Source organism: Onychomys torridus, chromosome 17, assembly GCF_903995425.1.
Source record: "Onychomys torridus chromosome 17, mOncTor1.1, whole genome shotgun sequence".
Taxonomy (NCBI): Eukaryota; Metazoa; Chordata; class Mammalia; order Rodentia; family Cricetidae; genus Onychomys; species Onychomys torridus.
Window position 1 is genome coordinate 60,107,930 of NC_050459.1, and position 19,205 is coordinate 60,127,134.

General features: G+C 42.7%; 1 protein-coding gene across 1 annotated transcript; it reads left to right on the forward strand.

Annotated features, from left to right (window-relative positions):
• Positions 1-539: 539 nt before the first annotated feature.
• On the forward strand, positions 540-2,416 carry LOC118597780 (60S acidic ribosomal protein P1-like). Its single transcript, XM_036209445.1, is given in 4 exon segments — positions 540-800; positions 802-828; positions 830-898; positions 2,363-2,416. Coding segments are annotated over 4 exon segments (411 nt in total).
• Positions 2,417-19,205: the final 16,789 nt, after the last annotated feature.

Consider the following 19,205-nt stretch of genomic DNA (forward strand, 5'->3'; position numbering starts at 1 on the left):
TCATAGTGAAAAGACTTTTCCTCAGTGAACTATGGGATAAATTGAACCATAAGCTGCTTTCGTCAGAGTATTTTAACCACAGCCAACAAAAAAGAAAACTAATACAGCTTCATACTGAGATGATAAGATAAACAAAGAAAGGAATTGAGGAGGAAGAAAGCAGGTCACTTTGGCTCTGAAGTCAAGCTAACTAGTCACTTTTACTTTTATGTTGTATGATTTGCTTTGGTTTGGTTTAGTACTGGAGACAGAACCTAGGGGTTCACCCATGTTAGGCAAGTGTTTTATCACAGAGCTATTATTACCCCAGCCCTTATTTTTAGATTTTAATGTTAGTTGAATTATGAAATGGTTTGCCCCATGCCAGGTACATGCATATGAGTTATGATGCTGCTATAGTTTGTCATCCTTAAAAACATCATTTTGGCCTTCCCTCAGCTGCCACCAGGGTGCTCAGTCCTTCCGAGGAGGCAAAGGCTGTGTTTGAGTAAGGCCCTCACTTCTCCCAGAGCAACTAGCACATGCTAGCAGTCATCCACATGGCCTCCATCTCTGAGCTGGCCTGCATCTACTCTGCCCTCATCCTGCACGAGGCCAAGATGAGAGTCATGGAGGATAAGATCAGTGCCCTCATCAAAGCAGCTGGTGTCAGTGTTGAACCTTTCTGGCCTGGCTTGTTTGCAAAGGCCCTGAACAGTGTCTGCATTGGGAGCCTCATCTGCAACGTGCGGACTGGTAGGCCCACTCCAGCAGCTGGATCTGTGCCATCAGGCGGTCCTGCCCTCTCCACCACTGCTTCCCCCAGCTGAAGAGAAGAAGGTAGACGCAAAGAAGAAAGAAGCAAGAAGCTCAGGAGTCTGATGACGATATGGGCTTTGGCCTTTTGACTAAATCTTTTGTTAACATGTCCAATAAGAAGCTGAAACTGTTCCTTAAAAATGCACAAAAAAAAAAACCCACCTTCATTTTGAAATTTGGTCCTCAGTGCTATAGTGTTGAGAGGTGCCTGGGCCACATGTCATGGAAAGATTCATGTTTTCCTCACAAGAGTGAGTTAGTTCTCTTGGGAAGAGTTCGGCTACTGGAAGAGCACCTTGAGAGATGGCAAGATAGCTCCACTGGTGAAGGTGCTTGCCCCCAGGGACCCATGAGGTGGAGGTGACACCTGATTCCCTGAAGTTGTGCTCTGACCTCCACCCGAGAACTGTGGCACTTGCCATGTACACATAATCAATCAATCAGCAAATAAATGAATGTTTAAAATTAAAAAGCATGTTCTTATAAATATGAGTCCAGCTTCCTAAGCTCTTTTGTGGCCCCTTTGCCCTCCATAATATTAGAATCCAACTTGTGACCCTCATCAGAAGCCAGGCAAATGCCAGCACCATGCCCTTTAACTCTAGAATGGTGAAACAGACTAAATCCTTTCCCAGGGAGAATGGGCACAGCAATAACACTGGGTGGAGGGATAGCAAGACCCCTCCACTCATGATGTCCAAACAAAGGTATAATATCTAATCCCATCACCTACCACATATGCAGACTCAGACATGTTGTTTAGCTGCTCTGAGCTTGTTTCTTCATCTCTGCCTGGCCAACTCCATCCCTCACGAAAGAGCAAATGGAAATATGAGAATATATTAAAACTAACCACGTATGCTGTTTGCATGCCTGCGATTCCAGCACTTAGGAGGCTGAGGCAGGGGGATGACAAATTCAAGAAAAACCTGTCTGGGTCAGGGGGAAGGTGACTCTTGTGGGATATTGTTTCAATATTATTTCAATATTGCCTGTCAAGGTCTTTGCAAGTGTGTGGGGGGCAGGGGGAAGGTATGGTATGCACATGCATGTGTGTCCCATAGCAAGGGAAGTCCAAGTGCCCTTGCAGCTGGGAAACACCTGCTGAACTTGTGAAACAGGAAGAAGCCCCAGGGGTGGAGGGCTGGGTACTCAAAGCGCAGCTTCCCAATGGGGCTCAGCACTCTCACTAAGAGACAAATGGACCTCCAAGGTTCAGCTTGCCTTAGAACATTCTGAAACGGTGAACTGGAAGGCTTGGGTATGGGGGATTCTTCGGGTTCTCTATGTATTTGGGATGTTTACATCAGTCCATGGAGGCTAGGGTATACCCTGTCTATATTTTTGTTATCATTCTTTTCTCTAAGGTGTATATGGGAATGCCTGTATGTATATACATATGTATGTGTATACATATTATGTATGTGTATACATATTATGTATGTGTATACATATTATGTATGTGTATACATATTATGTATGTGTATACTTGCAGTTGAAGAAGACCAGAGGTCAATGTAGAATGTTTTCTTCAATCACTCTGTACCTTATGTTTTTGTTACAGGATCTCTCACTGAACCTGGAGCTTACCAAACTGGGTAAACAGACAGGCCGGTAATCCCCAGGGATCTTTTGTATCTACCTCCCTGGTGCTAGGACTATGGGCACATGCCACCATGCCCAGCTTTTTCACATGGGTTCCAGGAATCCAAACCCAAGCCTCATGCCTGTACCTCACTTTCCTGACTAAGCCAATTTGTTTGGTCCTATCTTCAATATTTTTTGAGACATTGGTAGCAAGTTAAGGAAAGAGAGTGAGGCCTGGATTCAAGGAGATGCTGTCCTGTGTTCTGATGAAAGGTTTGCAGACAAGTACGTATATTTTTAAGGAGAGATGTTAACTCCATCTTTAAGTCTCTGGAAGAGGACTTAACCTTCTGCTCAGTGACAATTCAAGAATCTTGATGTTTTTAATCATTCTCATATAACAAATATTTACTTCTGCAATCATGGGTCCCTTATCCAGGTACACATTCCAGAAATGCCTTACAGGGTGATTTCATTTTTGTAGAAACATCATACCATGTATTTGCATAAGCTAAGACAGCTACACTATTTCTATGGACAGAATTCAATGATGCCATCATCACACACAGCTTGTCATTCACCCACAGATCACGTTGTGGCATTTAACTATACCTGTCATGCTAAGCACCATCCTCAGAGCCAGGAGTCCAGTGATAGGAAGCAAAGTCTTGCTTTCAAAGGGCTCATGCTCTGGTAAAAGGAACAAACAACTAAAACCTAAACAGGAGTTGGGGAGATGGCTCAGTCAGTAAAACACTTGCCTTGAAGGTATAAGGATCCAAACAAAACTAAGAAACTATATCCATCACCCCCTAGAAGCATGAAGTCGCTTCGTGTTCATCAACTATTCCTGAGCATGACGCCTGCCCTGGAGTTGTGGTTGTTATACCCAGTATTGCTCCATGGGAGAAAACATTTTGTTATTGTTATTATAGTTTAGTATTTTTGGTTGCTTGGTTTTTGTTTTATTTTGAAAGGGAGAGAGAACATGTGCATATGTGTAGTACATGTTACCACACTTGGCTTTACATATTGAATTATTCTTATTACATTGATTTATTTTTAAATTTGTTCATACAATATATTTGGATTATAGTCTTTCAGCTCTGCTAAATCTTCCTGGATCCTCCCCTACCTCACTACAATCTAACCTTACGTTATTTCTCCCTTGCTATAGGACACTAGAATCTCCTAGTTCAAATCACATCTCAAAATGTTCCTTACAGTCCCTCTCAAATATTCCCCAAAATAAGCCAGGTGGTAGTGGTGCATGCCTTTAATCCTAGCAATTAGGAGGCAGAGGCTGGCAGATCTCTGAGTTCAAGGCCAACAAGTTCTACAGAGCTAGTTCTAGGGCAGCCAAGGCTACACAAAGAAACCCTGTCTCAAAAAAACAAAACAAACAACAATTTTCCCCACCCTGCACTGACGTGATCATGGCCTTGATTCCTGCTTACTGCCTTCCCAGTACTAGAGTTATTCAATATTGCCTGTCAGGTTCTTTGCAAATGTGGAGGGGGGGGGGGGGGGTAATGGTATGCACATGCATGTGTATCCCATAGCAAGGGAAGTTCAAGTTCCCTTGCATCTGGGAAACACCTGCTGAACTTGTGAAGCAGGAAGAAGGCTGGGGGAGTGGGGGCGCTGGATGCTCAAAGCACAGCTTCCCAACGGGGCTCAGCACTCTCATTAAGAGACAAATGGACCTCCAAGGTTCAGCTTGCCTTAGAACATCCTGAAACGGTGATCTGGAGGGCTTTGGCATGGGGGACTCTTCAGGTTCTCTATGTATTTGGGATGTTTAGGTCAAGTGTCAGTCCATGGAGACTAGGGGATACCCTGGGGTAGTTCAGAGTGAAGGCCTTCCATCTTCCAAAGACCCCTAGAGAATATTCAGTCAAGTCAGCAACCCAGGCCTAACATATGCTCATAGCTTGGTTAGGTCCACAACTGACTCAACACCAGTCCCTCCATTCTCACATCACAGCCTGCATGGAGACAAGCAGTGCATTCCCATAGCCTCGATTCTTCCTCCTTCAGGAGTACTTCTGGGAAAGTATCCTAATTAACCAGCTTAATCTAAATCCCTGGAAGTGATCTGTGGCTTCTGATATGAAATATTAAAAACCTCAAGAAAAACTATAAATTGATATAATTGTCTCTGTCATTCTATAAAATGCATAATTAAAAATTAACACAGCTTGACTATATAGGGAGAGTAGGCAGGGTTTATAATCCATGTATCAGGAAATAATTACCCACTGAGAGTCCATTCAGCAAGGCTGCTGCAGCCTGACATCTGGTGTATTTTATGGCACATATCATCAGGCAGTAAGATCATCTCTAAGAAGGATGACTCCCATAAAAGACATAGGTCAGCTTAACGATAATATGCTTGGGGACAGGAGGCATGCCAAGCTTACCACTGGGGCTTCTTTAGAGGAGGGAGGTGGAGCAAGGGGTCCAGTTAGCTGAGATGTTTTATTCCTTTCATTTTAAAAACAATCTGGAGCAGAAAGGACACAACACTAGTACTTATTAAGTCCAAGGAGGGGGAAATGAGTATCTGTTGTCTTTCTCTGTGCTTTTCTGTAGGAAAAAAAATCCAAGAAGAGAGAACATGTTTGGAGGGTGGGAAATGCTTCATTTAACATTTCTTGCAAAATGTGTTAAATTGGGTAGGAGGCCTATAATTACTTCTTCACAGTGCTGTTTGCCAGTTTGAGAAGCAGTTCTCCTGAACTCATCCTCAGAGTTTGTTCTGTTTTATTAATACTGGGGAACCAACCGGGGTGCTGTCAGATGCTTTCTGGGTTGTCTATGGCATAGCCTCCTCCCTGATTCCATTGCTACACTTGTGGAATCTCGTTCCCAGAAATACTTCCAGAAGCATAGAAGACTAAGGCACTCTCTTCATCTTCAAGGAAAACTGGCTATGTGACTCCACTTCCTTCAGATCTCTGCCAGTATCCAAGAAGGTTGGAGTCAGTCTTTATATAGTCCTTTTCCTTCTTAATATATGTTTTCAGCATAAACAGGTAACAATATTTGGTTCTTATATGTCTGTAAAAGAAAACTGACGTCGTCCTTGTACTAAGTCTATCCCAAGACAAAGTACATTGTCATCCAGTAACACAGCTGAGTTGTACTCCAGGGAATGAAAAAGAGATGGGATCAGTAAGTTCAAAAACTCATATTTTTACTGAGTAATGTTTATCAATCAATTTCATAGCACTTGTGGATATTTCTCTCCTTCAAGAAGGTGGGACAGAGAAGAAGTAGAAAAAGAGGCCGAGGAAGGCATTTTAAGCAACTCAGTAATAAATTGCATGAGAGGTAGCTGCTGTGATGGGATCCCGCAGATTGAATCCTGTGTGCTGACTGACAAGAAACAGTGTACACTATGGCTTCTATTTAAAGAAATGAATACTGCCAAATAAAGCTTAACCTTATCTGGAAGCTTTTCCAGCATAAATCCCAAATCAGCAATACTAGCACACTTAAAAATTCATATTTTTTTCACAAGCTTAATTGCCAAATGTGTCATAAGCTATAAAAAGAACCAACATGGAGGCGAAAGCGCTGCCTAGCACCCTGCAGATTAAACGGCTGACGTGCAGGGTCCTGACAGACCACACCAATTTCTTGTGGAGCAGGCTAACAAACTGGCTTGCCCATGGGGATTGCTTTCCTGTTCTTTGCTCTGTGGTCCCATATTTTCCAGTCTAGAAAGTGATAAATTATCCATATGTGGTGTCACTGACCTGCTAGACACTGCCATGATGCTTATTGTCCCCGAATCTCATCTCGTAACCCTGATGGAGACACCAGCCCCCTGGGATGGGAGGGTAGGGGTGGGGGGACCATGAGCAGAAGGAAAAAGAGAAAGTATTGAAGTTAGGGTCAAAACTCACGCTTCTTCTTGTATCCTCCACCCACATACTGGAGGTCACTGAGTGTGTGTGTGCCTAGAGATTGGACCTGCTGTACATTAATCCATGTATATGGTTTGTAATGATCCAAGCAGGTTAACTAGCTGATCCATCTTTTGTACATTTATTGCTTCTTTGTGGAGAGAACATTCAAAATTCTGTTGCAGCCCTTTGTGATTGGTGGAGGGCCATTCGGTTAAGGTAACGCTGAGGTCTGTCTCTCATTTCACTGGAGCCTAAATCTCAGCACTCCTGTGATGGCCTCATGAATAGTCCGTTTGTGGTTTGTTTAATCACTGTAAAGTTGGGGAGAAGCCCTCTCTTTCTGCCCACATCTCCAAATTGAAAAGTTTTTTTTCATTGTTATCCTCATTTCTCTACCACTAATAACCTTGGTGCTTAACTCTAAACATCAAAATTCATCTTAAAGACAACCCATCCAGGAGTGCTAGATGCACATAAGATCTGAGTTCAGATGCCCACTCTCATGTACAAAGTCAGGTGCACCTGAGAATGTTTGCAATCCCATAACCAGGCAAGCAGAGATAGAAGGAACTTTCTGGCTCACTGACCAGCCTGTCTAACAAAATTTTGGAACTCCAGGTTCAGTGAAAGATGCCATCTCAAAAAGTAAGGTAGACAGCCATTGAACAAGACACTTAATGTTTATCTCTGGCTTATACACAGGCATACATACATGTGCACAGGAACCTGAATCATATATAGGTGATAGATAGGTAGATAGATAGATAGATGATAGATAGATAGATAGATAGATGGATAGATAGATAGATACATACATACATACATACATACATACATACATACATCACAAAGGGAGAGAGAGAGAGAGAGAGAGAGAGAGAGAGAGAGAGAGAGAGAGAATGAGAGAGAGAACCATCCATTTAAAGCATTCCTCATTCCTCACCTTTAGGTCAACCCTCTTTCCTGTATGCCTAGAGTGTTGCCTGATTAGTCATTCTTTGCACAGGGTTTGTCCTGTCTTGAAAGTAGTCTATTTCTAAATATGTTTCACTTCACCTAACAGAATACAGGGTTTTCCTACTCTGTCGATCACGGTTTATTATTATGTAACTGTTATGCATTACTACCTTGTATCTTAAGCAAAGTAATTTATTCTGCGATAATAGCAGACTTTCCTTTTGAAGGATTAATATTTCACATTTACAGTTTCCTATATTCTCATCCCACAGAAAAGACCCAAATAGCACTGAAAATAAAGATTAACTGAGCCCTCTTATGTCACTCATCATCAGAATTATGTCATAATTATATGCAACTAAGGGTCAGAAGTCCTACATCATGCCTTTCATTCTCCTCTTGGTAGCTTTGTGTCCTCAAGCACATGACTGAAACTTCCAAGCTTCAGTGGGGATAAACTGAGGGAAAAATAATAATTCACAGGATTATTGTAAAGATTAATTGAGATAATGTACATGCTAAGCACTGTGCAGAGGTTGGCTTTTTTTAATAAGTACCACTTGAAAATAATTGCTTTTGGCAGAGAGAAAGAAAGGGATTAGTGTTCACTGAGTCCCATGTACCGGGCTCAGTGTTCCTGCACTGTCTACCCATGTTAAAATCCATAACTTACAATGTTACCAAGAGAGATGGGAGCCCAGGGACATTCCAAGGTTATAAATACCTGCCAGGCCTCCACACTTTGCTCTCTGAGTGCATGTACACATGCGCTTTTAATTTAAATTCTGGGGGTTGGGTTTGTTTTTGCTGTTGATGCTGCTGCTGTCTAAGGCAGAATCACACATATCCCAAGCTGGCCTCAAACACACTATGTAGCTGGGGGTGACTTTGAATTGGACCTATCAGCGCCCACTTTCCGCGGGGTTAGAGACTAAACCAGGGCTTTTTGCCAACTAGCGCTCTGCCAACTGAGCTACATGCTAAGCCCTGAGTTTGTACAACTGCTATGGACTCTCATATCAGAACCACCAAGAGTAGCTCCCTGCTCCAAACTTCCCCTATGCTCCCACATTGGGTGGTTTGGGAATGAGGCTCAGACCAGAGAGCAAACACACTTAACTCCCCAGAACCCAAGTCCCTGAGCCAGTTCAGCAACAGCCCCAGTAACTTATCCAGTGACCATTCTGTTGCAATTTGTTTTTTAGCCCGTCAGATCCAGCCTCCTTTGAGACAGGCACCAAGTATTCCCATGACTAAGAAGCCCAACAAGTGCCCCCATTCACACATCTGCCAGCACCACACTCCCATCCCGAGGCGTGTCCTTGATAGGTGGACGTCTGCACACCTTCCACTTGGAATGCTGGAGCTCCCTGCTGAGAGCTCTAATCTGCCATGGCTAAAGGTCTGAAGCAACATGCTTCGTATCTTACAGCCATTTTCCTGTTTAAAGAGTAGACACCCAAGACTGAAGCTAAAACCAGTGTGTGCAGTCCCCCCCCTGTGCCGCATGAAATGCATGACTACCATGGCTTAAGAACCAGACGGTGAACACACTTTCTTTTCTTTTAGTTCAGTAATGCATGTGCTGTTTCTATTCTGTATGAAGAAATCATTATTATATGGGATGCTTAGTAATCTCCACAAACAACTGTTCTGATCCTGTTACCTCATTTGCCTGATAACATCCTGACTATTTGGCCATCTCTAAACTTACCCAGTTCCTCCCATGACTTGCCATCCCACATAAAACCCACTTCACCCTCCCTCACTCCCAGCATGTGGGCAGCACCTGTCTTAGATAAGTTTATAATGCTGTAATAAATACCATGACCAAAAGCAACTTGGAGAAGAAATGGTTTATTTCACCTCATAGAATATCATGGAGGGAATTCAGAGTGGGAACTCAAGACAGGGGCATAGAGGCAAGACTGAAGCAGGGGCCAGAGAGGAACACTGCTTATCAACTTGCTTGGTTTGCTTTCTTATACAACCCAGCAATGGCATGGCCCAGATTTGGCTGGGCCCTCCCACATCAATCATTAATCAAGAAAGGTCCCTCTTGTCCCTAGTGCATGAACTGGCTTTTTGGAGCCCATTCCCTATGGTGAGATGACTTGCTAAGCCTTGATGCAGGGGGAGGAACTTGGTCCTGCCTCAACTGAATGGACCAGGCTTGGCTGACTCCCCATGTGAGCCATTACCCCTTTGGACAAGGGGATGAAGGTGGACTGGGGGTGGGGAAGGCGGGGGAGGAAGGGGAGGAGGGATGAGAGGGGGATCTGTGGTTGGTATGTAAAATGAAGAAAAAATTTCTTTATATATGTATATATATATATATATATATATATATGAAAGGTTCCTCTCCCCAAATAACTTTAGTTTGTGATAAAAGAAAAACAAACAAACCAGCAAACAAACAAAACTAACCAGGTCAGAACCTATTTATGTCACATCATCTCTGCCTCCTCTTGTAAGTATTCTGGGCCCCATGAACCCTTCGGACCACTGTGAATTTGCTAAGTCTCTTGGATTCCTAGAACCTGAAACCCTTCTCACATCAGAAGCTGTCCTCAGCTCTTCTGGCTGTGAGCAGGCTTCCTTTCCACCCTCCAAGATCTCAGGTTTGAAAAAGAGTGCAGTGTCTCTTGAGCGTCCTGTCTGTGGACAAGCAGACAGTAAGCTAGATTCTTTCCTTTACCTGATACCTGCTAAAAAGCAGAGAACTTCACTTGCATCTTATTCCCAGGAACTGTAAAGGACCTGATAGAACATATTTATAATGAACCTCAGCTCCAATCCTGGCTGATATCATAGCTTTCCACATTATTTTCTTTTCGACTCACATGTCTTTCTGACTTAATATATTTTATCTGGCTATGTTGCTTGCATTTTTATTCAGATGGAGGGAGGCAGTAAGAGAAAGCTCCATTCATTCCTAACCATTCCTGGCATAGACAGCCTTTTAGTCCCTGGATGCAAAGTCGGCAAGAAAGACCTTCACATGTTGGGGTTTGTTGTTACAGAAAGAGAGGCCTAGAAGGGTGCACAAGTTCTTCTGGCCACTGCTGTCCTGACTAGCCAAGACTCACTGGGACCTCAGCATTGCCTGTGTACAACAACAGTGAACCTTGTTGTTGGAACTGCATGGGCTTATTTCAGTCATTCTGTGTGGGAGTGCGCTATACAATGCTAGAAGCCCACACGGTATTTTCCTTCCTTCTTTCCCAAGAGAATGTGTCTTTGCTCCAGGCAGCAATATGCCCTTTGAAAAAGAAAATATACGAGAGAGCTAGGGAGATGGTTGAGAGCGTTAAGTACTTGCTGCAACAAGTGTGGGGACTAGAGTCCAGATCCCCAGCACCTATGTAAATACAAAGTGGGTACGACAGCACACCTGCACCTTAGGTGTTTGGGAGGTTAAGATGAGATCCCTAGAGAAGATGACTAGCTAGGTTAAACAAACAAGCCAGCTCTGAGTTCACATGAGAGACCATGGCTTACTATAGAAAGTGGAGAACAATCAAGGAACACACCCTGCATCAACCCCTAGCATCCACACACGTCTCCACATACACATATGTAGATGTAACCACATATACATGTGCCCCCAAACATGCAGACTGGCTTTCACACACACACACACACACACACACACACACACACACATACACACACATGCCACATGCATATGTGAAAACATAAGAATAAAATCATAACAACAATGAGCTCTTCCTTTCTGAAGGTTGGAGTGGCCTGCCAAGGAGGATGGTCATGTGCCACACTCCAGAAGGCAGTGAATTATCTGCAGAAACCTCCTTTGTAGGACCTTCAGACAAAGTCACTGTTCTAATAAATGTTCAACACTGCTTATCAAAAACTTTGAAATCTGAAATGCTCCAAAATCCTAAAGCTTTTTAAACCATATACTGATGTGACATGAGTATAAAATTTCACACCAGGCCTACATGACAAGTCACAATCCAAAAAATAGGCTTAAAACACTGTACTTATTATTCTGGATTTAAAAATAAAAGCAATCTCCCAGACCTGTATGACTGCAATATATCTTTTCTGCATACCTCCAGACTCCCCCTACATACATACATATGCACACCCACAAAAAGTAATAAAATGGCATGTGTTCAGGACAATATAACAGCATCAGGCTCCTCAGAACACCCTGGACAAGGTCAGGCTCTATGTACATCACTCACAGTGTTGTCCTGGCTTGGTTTGATTTTAATTTATTTAGTCCCTACTCTAGGATGTAAAGACGTTATTGAAAAGTTGGCTTTGCAGATGGCTCAGTTGGTAAAGTGCCTGACTCAGAAACATGAGAACCTCAATGCAGACATCCAGCCCACATAAAAGCTAGGTGTGATCACACACTTCTATAACCTGGGTGCTACAGAGGCAAAGACAGGTGGATTCTCAGCCCAGAGCTCACTGGCCAGCCAATCTAGTCGACTAGTGAGCTCTAGGTTCAGGGAGAAATCCTGTCTCAAAGGATATGATGGAGGGCTGACAAGATTGCTCAGTGGTTACAGACACTTGCTGCCAAGTTTGACAACCTGAGTTTGATCCCCAGGACTCATATGGTGGAAAGAGAGATCCAACTTCCACAAGCTATCTGCTGACCTTTACACACACACACACACACAATATATGCATTTGCAAAATAAATAAACACATTTTTTAAAAAAAATAATAAGGTGGAAAGACAGTAGCAGACACTCAACATCAACCTCTGGCCTTCACACACACACACACATGCATTCATACATACACACATACACACATACACACGCATACAAACATACATAGATTCACATATACATACATACTTACACAGGCATACATACACATATCGATACACACTTCATGCACACATGGCAAACGCAAATACAAAAGTATTGCTTAAATCATCAAAACATAGTATTTTCCAAAATCTAAATCAAACTAAGTCTGAAATACTTGTGGTCGTAGACATTTTGGATAAAGGATAACCTGTCCTACAATTAGAACACAGGCACTGGTCTATATCTCCTCATGTCATGGTTTCCCCTTCTCACCACCTGTGAGGTGGATGGTAACGAATGCAGAGCAAACACATGAAGGATCCTGGGACCCGATGATGTTGAAAAACTGCTTCACTGGAGCCAGGCCACCACCCAGTATCCCCCACAGTCATGGGGGAAAGAGCCCTGGGTGGAAACGCAACAGTTTAGATTTAGCATTGTACACAACCAACCTCCATCCCTAGCAAGGATGGAGGTCTGTGCTTGGTGATGAGAGAGATAAATAAGACGTGATCCAAGTCTATAACAGTGGTCATTTACGAAGGGGGATAAGAAACTCAAGAGTAATTTACGTAATTCTAAATGTGACGTGACAGGTGTGTGAGCCACAGCTGGAGTGATCAAGGGAGACTAGAAGAGGAAGAAATGATGTGGAATTAAAAGCATTTCAATTGTGCCACACGGCAGGAAAACACCACATTTGTCCCACCTGGAGAGACCCTGTGCAGTCTAAGAGGGTAAATCTCTGTGGGTAGAACTGTACAAAACACACATCTTAGGGAGTGCTGTCACGCAGTTACCATCATTCTCCACATGGGGTTGGAGAGAGCAGCTGAGCCAGATGTGGGCATGGATTCCATTTGAATTCCTTCTCTCTGACGTTTCTCTCCCTTCCTTTCAAAGAATGTCCTAAACATGTGTTCTTAGTGTCCTTAGAAGAAAGGCTTTCCTCCATCTCTCTCTAGGAGATGCTGATGCTGCTGGCTTATGCCTTTAGGTACCCTGAGCTGGGCAACATCACACAGCAGAGTTTGAGTAACAAGGTTAAACCATGCAGTCAAACCTTTGGTAAGTCTGGACCTGGGGCCTGAATGGCCTTGTTTCGATGAGAACAGCAGCTGTGAGCAGACCTCCATCCAGGCCTCAGACCTCAAACCTCATGTCCTAGAATGGCTGTACAGCTGTACAGAGGGCCTGCAGAGGCAAGGAAACATGCAGTACTGTAAAACAGCCTTTTTTTTTTTTTTTTTTTTGGTCCACAATAGGTCAAGGTCTGAAATATGGGTCATCAGATACATCAATCAAACAGTGAAGCTAGCCTCTTCCCACTCTGTTAGTAATCCTGCCACCCTGTAAAAGTCCCCGTCGGATTGTTCAGTCAAGGATGGCACCTAAGAGCTACGTGGGGGATATTTGCCATGTCTTCCTTTCATAAGAAATAGATCATTATGGCCCGTGTTCATGTTTAGAGAACTCATTAAAGAACCACAAATGAGCAGGGTCACTAGACCCGTGTCATTCCTAGCTGACAGCTGGTGCCTGATTGTCCACGAGCTCTTGGTTGATCTTGGGATTGAGATGTTACAGGCAGTCTGAGTGTCTGAGCACAAGTGTCAGAAAAGGAGAGAAGCTTGAGACCCAGGGTATTTATTAAATAAGCCTTGGTGTCCTGAGCCAAAGGATGGGAAAGCTGGGGAGAGGGCATCACTAGACACAGAGATCATACCTCCCTGAACAACTCAGCCAAAGAGGAATTCAGGGGACAGGGACATGCAATCAGGAACATAAAATCCATTTCTTTATAGAAAATCATCATGCCAGCCACTTTTGCCTTTTGTCCAGGCTGACCCGACTTCTTCAGACCTCAAAATAAATCTGTCTCCCCATCAATCAGCACTCTGCGTTCTAGTACTATTACTATGAAGAGGGCATTATTGCTTTTCAGACTCCTCATCTTAGGCTTTGCTTGCTGACCAAACTTCCAAAACCTGCTGCTGGCTGCATACTGACCTCTTTTCCTCTTACACTCCAAGTCACTTTAACTGAAGGAGCCAAACTCAGGTTCTTCTGAAACCACACAGGCTTCAAAGCAGAATGCCCATGCCATCAGAACCCCTGTAAGGCTATCCATGAGTCCACATAATGGTTGGGGAGCCTTGGGTTGCTTTCACCAGGCCAGGCCCCCACAGAATTGGCCTGTCAACTTTTTTCCTTCCTCTTCAAATAAGGGTAAGAGCTAGTTAGTAATAAGTCTAAGCTACTGGCCAAACATTTATAAGTTAAATTTTAAAAAAAGATATGAGCATCTGTGGCAGCCTCAGGGACACCTTTCCTGATCTGCAGCCTTTCTTCAAAGGCTACTTGGTCTTTCCTGTAAACAACACCCGGGAGATCATGTCCTGAGGACATGCTGACCATATTTGGAGTCCCTCCATGCTGAAGTCCCTCCAGAATCTGAAGCCCTCCGCCTATCCTGATCCATAGACTTCAGGCAACATGTTGGAAACTATCATTCTCATTGCAAAATCAATAACTGAAAAAAAATGCTTTAACCTTAAACAAATGGACTACAATAAGTCAACTGAATTCAACATCTGTAAAAGGTTAAATTTGAAAAAGATGACCACATCTTCTCATCATAACAAAGAAAACACATTTCTGTCTAATGAGATGGGCTTCACATGTAAATTAATATATGTAAAATAGTTTTGCCTATTTCTTTTGCATAAATTCAATAATGGAGCACTTAATGTATCCCTTGGCATATTAATTTCAAAAGAAAACATAATGGCTATAGAAACAAATTTCCTGGCACACATGAGTTGAAGAAACACATATCTAAAGTGTTATAGTTAGCGGTCTGCAGACACTGGCTACCAGTACAGAGTAACTCTTGAATGCAAGCAAAGATAGAAATTCCACATTGATTTTTTTTACCCATAATTTAAAGCTGATTAATTGAGTCTGCCTTAAGTTCAGTTCAATGAAAGCAATTTGCTTACATTTCAAATGGGTTTAAAATGAGCATTTATTTATCTACTTGTTTCATAATTAGATGTGAAAAGAACATAAAAACCAAGGAGGCAGCAAAAGTAGTACAGCTTGAGGCAGCTCTGCTGCCCTGTTAGCTATTACTTTCCCAGGAAAACACAGTACAGTGCCTGGGACACACAAGGCCTTAAACGACATTTTATATAGGTAAATAAACCAATTATTTTATTAACTGCTTGCAATATCTTATGATGCCTTTAGCTAATTAAAACAATAATAGCAACTGAAAGCATTTGGACATTTACTGCTTGGAAATGCTATTTACTGGTAAGGAAACAGGGCCTGATAAGTTCAGTTTATGAGCCCAGAATAAAGCGGCTAAGCTCGGGTTTCTATTGCTGGGATTAACATCATAACCAAATCAACTTGAGGAGGAAAGAGTGTATTTCAGCTTACCTTTCCACATTACAGTTCATCACTGGGGAGTCAGAGCAAGAACGCAAGGCAGAAGCCACCGAGAACTCTAACACTGGCTTTCTCCTCATGGCCTGTTCAGCCTGCTTTCCTTCACAGTTCAGGACCACCTTCCCAGGGCGGGAACCACCCATGGTGAACTGGGCCCTCCCATATCAATCATTAATCAAGAAAATGCCCTGCAGGCCAGTCTGATGAGGACATTTTCTGAATTAAGGTTCCCATTTCCCAAATCACCCTAACTTGTGTCAAGTCTACAAAAAAAAAAAAAAAAAAAAAAAAAAAAAAAAAAAAAAAAATGCCCGTGAGGACAGTGAACAGCAGGGCCAGAACACAAATTCTGGTATAGCTCCAAAGCTGCCCAACCTACTTGGACAACACTTCTCCAGCCTGGTTCCCAAGGCTGATTACTGGAACATATGCACATAGGTGTCTACATGCACCTGATAAAATCTGGTTTTTGTCTAGCATCAGTCTCTCTGCTCCTGAAAGATTTCTCACAGTCAAGAGGCAAGGTTGAACACTGGCCCTGTGTTCTCAACAATTCAAAATTGTCACTCAGTGACTCAAGTCTGGCTTCTGTGGTAAATAACATCACAGGAGCAATTTCTCCCACGGGCAGGATCTACAACGTGGGAAACCAAGTCAATATGAGAACACTGCTTGGAAAAGAAGAATGAGGGTAGGTGCAGCCATTTTATAGATCTCCTCAAAGCAACTAGAATATTTGGGTTTTATTGGCTGCCACTATCTGCCACTGGCTTCTCTTCTGGGGACAAAAATTAAATGGGAAATTCCAACCTCTAAAAGCTGAATGGTTTTCATCATCTCTATTTTAGAAAAAATCTCTATGCGCATGTCCATCTGTGTGCATGTCCATCTACGGGCATGTCCATCTACAGGCATGTCCATCTATGTACATGTCCATCTATGCGCATGTCCATCTATGTGCATGTCTATGTATGTGCATGTCCATCTATGCACATGTTCATCTATGCACATATCCATCTATGTGCATGTTCATTTATGTGCATGCCCATCTGTGTGTATGTCCATTTACATTTATGTGACTCTCAGTGTATATCAATTTAATATCCTACTAATTGAGTTATTCTCAAACCCACGTTCTGGAACCCTCCATCTTTAAAGGGAGAGGTGTTCTGGACAAAGGCTGAATGAATTAAGATTAAAATTTAAGATCAAGCTCAGTTGGTAAAGCACATGATGCATAAGCATGAGGATCTTGGTTCAAGCTCCGGCACTTGCATATAAAGCCCAGCACAGTGGTGTACACTTGCAATCCCACCATTGGAAAGGTGGAGGAAAGAGGCTAGTTGCAGCTCACTGGCTAACCAGCCTTGACAAATGTGAGAGCCCCAAACACAATGTCTCAAAAAAAAAAAAGAAAAAAAAACAGGATAGAGAATTCTTCAGGAGTGACACCAGAGGTTGACCTCTGGCCCCCACATGCACACATGTGCACATACCCAAATGCACATATGTACCCACACACATGCAAACATGCACCCATGTACACATAAACAGAGATCAACGTCAATCTTATTTCCCTTATTTTCAAGCCCTCATATTTGGAGGAGGGGTCTTTTTGTATAATTGTAAGAGTTGAAAACATCGTATGCATTTAATATATTTAACATGCTAATGATAGAGAAGTGGTCCAGAACAGGAAAATTTTAACATGATGGCATTAGAAAGGTCTCATTATTGCTGGGTTCACTGAGAAGTATCTTGTTTTTGTGCTTTCTGAATGCATGTAGTATAAGGTAAATGGTGTGCATAAATGTTTATCTATAAACCACAAAACTAGGTGACTATTATTTCTCAGGTCATTGAGAGTAGACAACGGAACAGGACTTATAAAGCTGTCACCACTGATTGTCACCATGGTAAAGAGAAAATATGAGGGTTGGGAAGTTGAGCCAACAATCTCGCTCTTGCTGAAGGAGTGAGTGCAAAGGTCACAGCCAGCTCCTTGCACACTGCAACCTTCTTTTTGGAAAAAGAGCCTCCTCTGAAAAGTTTATAATTATTTTAATGATACAGTTGCATCATTGAATAGTACCTTTTTGAGAAAATTCTAAAAACCCTTTGGAAGTCCAAGTGGCTATATTAGGAGCCATAAACAAGTCCTGGCTCCAAATTTAAGTGAAAACATAAACATTTAGTTTGAAATAGACCTCTAACCTATACTTTGCCTTGTAAGCAGAGTCTATCTTTAACAAGGAAGAGACATTTTTCAGGCAGTAGGACTTAAGAACACACTGCTTTCTCTTTGCTTCAGGGAAGGACTCAAATGTCCCATTTAAAAAACTGTACAATTTTCTGGCTATTTGTGCCTAATGCAGGATTTCACTGTGTAGCCTTCACAGGCTTTCTTTGAACTCACAAAGCTCCGGTCTTGGCCTCCTGAGTTCTAGAATTAGAAGCTCACATCACCACCACACCTGATCCAAAACTACCTCCATGTTCGTTTGCCATTTCCCGTCACCTGACCAAGAGTTGTCTGAGGATTGAGGACAGCCACTATCCAAAAGCACATCTGTATTAATTCTCATAAACTTGGCAGCTTAAAAACAAACAAAAACCCAGGGACTATCTTCTAATTTTGAAGGTCAGAAGTCCAAGACAGGTCTCTCTGAGCTAGATTTCCCTTCTGAGGGCTGGAAGAGGAATTCATCCATTCTTTTGCCTTTCTCACATCCCAGAGGTTGCCTATGCTTTCTGGCCAATAACTCACCATCCCTTTACCAAAGTCAGCAGCGATGGGCTGAATTTTTCTCACCCTACAGCACTACTGTTAGCTGATTTCATCATCTCGTCTTCTTTTGACTCTTTTTAGAAGTCTTGTGATTATCCCATTCCCACCCAGTCACACCTTGAAAGATTTCTTTTGATACCTAAAGTAATATTACAGATTATGAGAATTAGGATGTGGCCATCACTGGGAGGCCAGGATTCTTCCCTTCAGAAAACTGACATCTAGTAAATCAGTGTTCATAAAATACATTGAAGGAGCTAAGGGTTCAAAACAAGCCACAGAGATAGCACTTTTCTGATATTCTGGGTACTGTAGTCTTATAGGCTTAATGTACAGAAATACACTGTCCCCTGTGTGGCATGTCTGTGTCACACCACATTGTATTCTTTAGCTAGCAACAGCCTTCCAGACCCAGTCTGCATGAGCAGGATGCTGGACTCTTGTGGGTCTCCTTGTCTGCACCTGTGTAAAATTGAGTACCTTAAAATGCTAACCTTGTTCATGCCCCTGCCTCCATCTACTCACCTCTGTTTGCTTCTATGTGTTTTGATCCTGTTTCCATCCTAATCCAGGTGACTACTTCAGAGTAGAAATTAGTTCATCTGATAGGATGGATCACTGGTGCAGAAATCCAGGTACTAAGCTATGGGAATTTCCTTTTTTTTTTTTTTTGGTTTTTCGAGGCAGGGTTTCCCTGTGTAGCTTTGTGCCTTTCCTGGAACTCACTTGGTAGCCCAGGCTGGCCTCGAACTTACAGAGATCCACCTGCCTCTGCCTCCCGAGTGCTGGGATTACAGGCATGTGCCACCACTGCCAGGCTGCTATGGGAATTTCTTAATGAAATCTATCTTCCAAACCAGTTAGAGATGGGTGAGTTCCAGAATGCACAGCAATCCAAACCAT